This window comes from Cibotium barometz, chromosome 56, assembly GCF_041138505.1.
Source record: "Cibotium barometz isolate CiBa-2024 chromosome 56, ASM4113850v1, whole genome shotgun sequence".
NCBI lineage: Eukaryota > Viridiplantae > Streptophyta > Polypodiopsida > Cyatheales > Cibotiaceae > Cibotium > Cibotium barometz.
The window spans coordinates 33,077,330-33,080,760 of record NC_141101.1 but is presented as its reverse complement, the minus strand read 5'-3'; the positions used below and the strand labels follow the sequence as shown (position 1 = coordinate 33,080,760).

General features: G+C 44.9%; 1 protein-coding gene across 4 annotated transcripts in view; it reads left to right on the top strand.

Moving 5' to 3' along the window:
* The first annotated feature begins 708 nt into the window (after window positions 1–708).
* LOC147607141 (uncharacterized) overlaps window positions 709–3,431 on the top strand; it is a 3,661-nt gene continuing 938 nt past the window's right edge. Inside the window, exons 1-5 of one of the 4 annotated variants that reach the window (XM_086791064.1) lie at window positions 842–1,089; window positions 1,385–1,510; window positions 1,867–1,966; window positions 2,085–2,813; window positions 2,931–3,293. In XM_086791064.1, coding sequence (XP_086647190.1) covers window positions 1,904–1,966; window positions 2,085–2,813; window positions 2,931–3,293 — 1,155 coding nt within the window. In that variant the 5' untranslated portion in view covers window positions 842–1,089; window positions 1,385–1,510; window positions 1,867–1,903. Of the gene's footprint in view, window positions 1,090–1,384; window positions 1,660–1,866; window positions 1,967–2,084; window positions 2,814–2,930; window positions 3,294–3,431 lie in introns of those variants that run through there. The other 3 variants (XM_086791067.1, XM_086791063.1, XM_086791065.1) reach the window with 3 other exon arrangements.

Here is a 3,431-nt window from a genome sequence, read left to right as displayed (position 1 = left end):
AATGAGGGAGGACTTCTCCAGTTATCTGTCGGTTGCAAGATTTTTAAAAAAGGGCGGGCCATTGCTGACATGAAGTGGTCGGTTCGCCCAAAAGGATTGCAAGAGAATTTTCAGGAGCATGCTTACACTGATTGAGGCTATGGTCATGATGAGGTTATGCCTTTGATGATAGTCATCGTGATGTTGATGATTATGAATGATTATAATTTATTCTGAGCCAACCCATGGGTTAACAACTTAACATGTAATCGAAGTAGATTAAGTGTTAATCCACGATGTAGGTACTGTGGCGCTTTTTAGCAGAGGCAAGTGCAGAGAGCATGACGGGGGGCAATTGGGCAGAATGATGGTGGGTGGTGTGAAAGGGGGGCAACCCAGCAGGGCGTGACAGTAGTGGGCAGTGGGATCAGTGTGTGTTCGTAGCCTGCAACACAATCATGGAGGAGGGTGTTTGAATTGAATTGAACCTAGCGCGAAAATATACAGAATTAAAGGGTTAAAGTAGCAGGATTAGTGCTTAATTTTCTGGAATTAAGAGCTACGAGTCTACGTGATAGGAATATTAAAAAAATAAAAGAATTGATCACGTGCATTTAAGCTAGAGAGAGAGAGAGAAGAGGGGCTTTTCCAAGAGAGCAGGCACACCTACCTTAACGCGGAAACGGAAGCTACCCATTTGCCTTTTGTTCACAAGCATTCCTGGGTTGCAATCAGAAAAGCAGGCAGACAAGCAGCGACAGCGAGAACTAAGAAGAGAGAGAAAGAAGAGGGAAGAGAGTGGATGCTGGAAGTACAGCGCCCGCAACGAGGAAAATATATGATAAGGATGAGAGAGAATTAATAGGGTATGTATAATCTATTGGTGCATTATTGCCGCTCTCTCTCTCTCCTCTCTCTCTGGCTACGGCGCCGTTGCAGGGAGCTTCCTCTGGCCAGTGCCCATTTCAAGCCAGTCCCCCTTCGTTATTTAGCTACGTACATTCAAACCCCTTCCTTCTCTCCTCCTCTTCCTCCTCTTCCTCCTCTCCTTCTTCTTGCACCATCAGATCTGATCTGTGTTGGTGAAGCATAGGCCCACAATCTCTCAAAGTAAGCAATCCATACCCCCACCCTAATTACCCTCCTTCCCCTCCCCCCTCCCCCCTCGCCCCTCCCATCCTCTCCCTTCACCCCCCAACCCAAAACACACACACCCCCTACCCATCCACCCCGATCGATCTCTGCATCTATCCCCTCAAAAGGTTTTGTGGGTTTTGCTTGTCTCAACAAAGGCCCGCCATTTCCTCTCCACTTTCCCTTTTGCTCTTAATTGTGTGTTCTGTAGTTGCTGTGCATCGAGGGGATGCCCTGTTTACCTTTTAAGACTCACCACATCCGCTTGCAGGTTGTTGGACTCTACAATTTAGCCATTAAAGGGTTGGGTCGTACATTACATTTTGTAACAGCTACATGCACCTGCTAAGGAAGTTGACTTTAATCTCCGCCTGAGGCCTGCCCTTTGCACTATTCTGTTAGTTCCACAGCCATGTGTTTATATATTTGCTTACTGTTTTCATCTTCTTGGGGGGGGGGGATTGTTTGTTCTCGGGTGATAGAACTTGTGATGCTGTCGAATTTCAATGACGAGCAGTTGAAGCATTGGTAGTTTGCTTGGCATATGTATGTTCTTCTCCATAGTGCATGTGTGCGTGGGCACGTTTGTGTTTGTGCACGAGTTCAAGTTTGTATGTTCGTGTGCGTGTGTGTGTGTATAGGAGGGGACATGATAAATTATCCAGATTGTGCTGTTAGGGTTGAGAGTTGCTATTTCATTGATTCATGACACTTCATGGTTATTAATTGATCGAGAATGGTCCTGTTTGGCAGGTTGTAAAAGAACTGAACTTCATATTCAATCAATTGGATGGAGATGCAGATGGAGTTGCCTTCTTCCAACATTGGATCCATCCATTGGTTATCAGAGCTGGTATGTATGGCTTCAATTCATGATGTGATTGTTCTTTTTTTCTTTTTTCTTTTTTTTTGAGAGAGAGAGAGAGAGAGATTTTGGTTTTCCCTTATTCTCCATAGTGGTCTTATGACAGGGAATGGATGATCCTCTCCTTGCAAAGTCTTTAGATGGTATTTTTAGTCCTGCAGTGGGTCTTCAAAGCAGCGGCAACAACCCGGATTTCAGTGGTGGGCCATTTTCCAGTTTTCAATCAAAGGAGCCACAGAAGAGGCCACTATCTACTTTTGTATCTCATCATCATGACTCATCAACAAAACTGGGAGAGATGGCCATTGGGTACGAAAGGCTCTCAAAAATCGCAAAGCTGGATTCATGGAATGTTTCATGTGGCCAACAGTTTTATGGAGATACGACACCCTTTTCACAACCTTCTACATGCAATTTGGGTGCAAAGCAGGTGGTTTCACCACAGCAGCTACAGCTGGGTGCTTCAAGTCACGCACTTGAGAGTTTCTTGGCTTCTTTCCCTATTTTGAAAGATGAGAATATTGCACCAAGAACACCCACATTTCAGTTTGAGATGGGATACTCACAAGTTTCCAGAAGGCAAGAAAGTGGGATGACTGATGTGCACTCTGTCATGTCATCGGCAACCAAGGAAGCTTTACTTTCACCTTCAAATTCTGTGTGTGGTGGTGGGCAAAGGCTAGGCCTTCTACCAATGAACAAAGTTGTGCAGGGGTCTTCTGCTCCTCCAAAGCCGGGGAACAGCCAAGACCACATAATGGCTGAGCGCAAGAGGCGTGAAAAACTTAGCCAGCGGTTCATAGCATTGTCTGCCATTGTCCCTGGATTGAAGAAGGTATGAAGTTGCCCAAGTGGGTTAGGTTTCTCTTTTGCATTATTGGGTTCTGATGTTTTATGTAAGGATCATAACCAGAGGCAAAATGAAATTGAATGGTTGATTAATGTCTCATAGATGGATAAAGCATCCGTCCTTGGCGATGCAATAAAGTATGTAAAGCAGTTGCAAGAGCGGCTCAAAGCACTGGAGGAGCAAGCCCCCAAGACAGTGTCTGTGGCAGTGCAGAAATCGTGTAGAGATGCTGCTGGCTTGACTACGGTTTCAGATTTGAAGAAAGATAACTCTGAGAGTTTCCAGCAGCCTGATATAGAAGTTCGGATGGTTGATAAGAACGTGCTCATTCGAGTGCATTGTGAGAAAAGGAAGGGCATTCTTGTGAAATCTCTTGGAGAACTTGAGAAACTACAGTTATCAGTTGTTAATGCAAACATTCTATTGTTCACAGAGACAACTGTTGACTTGACACTCACGGCACAGGTAAACCAAGCTCTTCATTTTTAAAGAGATTTTAATTCTCATGTGCCTATTCATGCTGTAATCCTATTCAGTGTGGTGGTCGGGTGGTCGAAGGATAGGTGGTCCTCTCTGTTTACTTGTGTGAGATTTCAGAGTTGG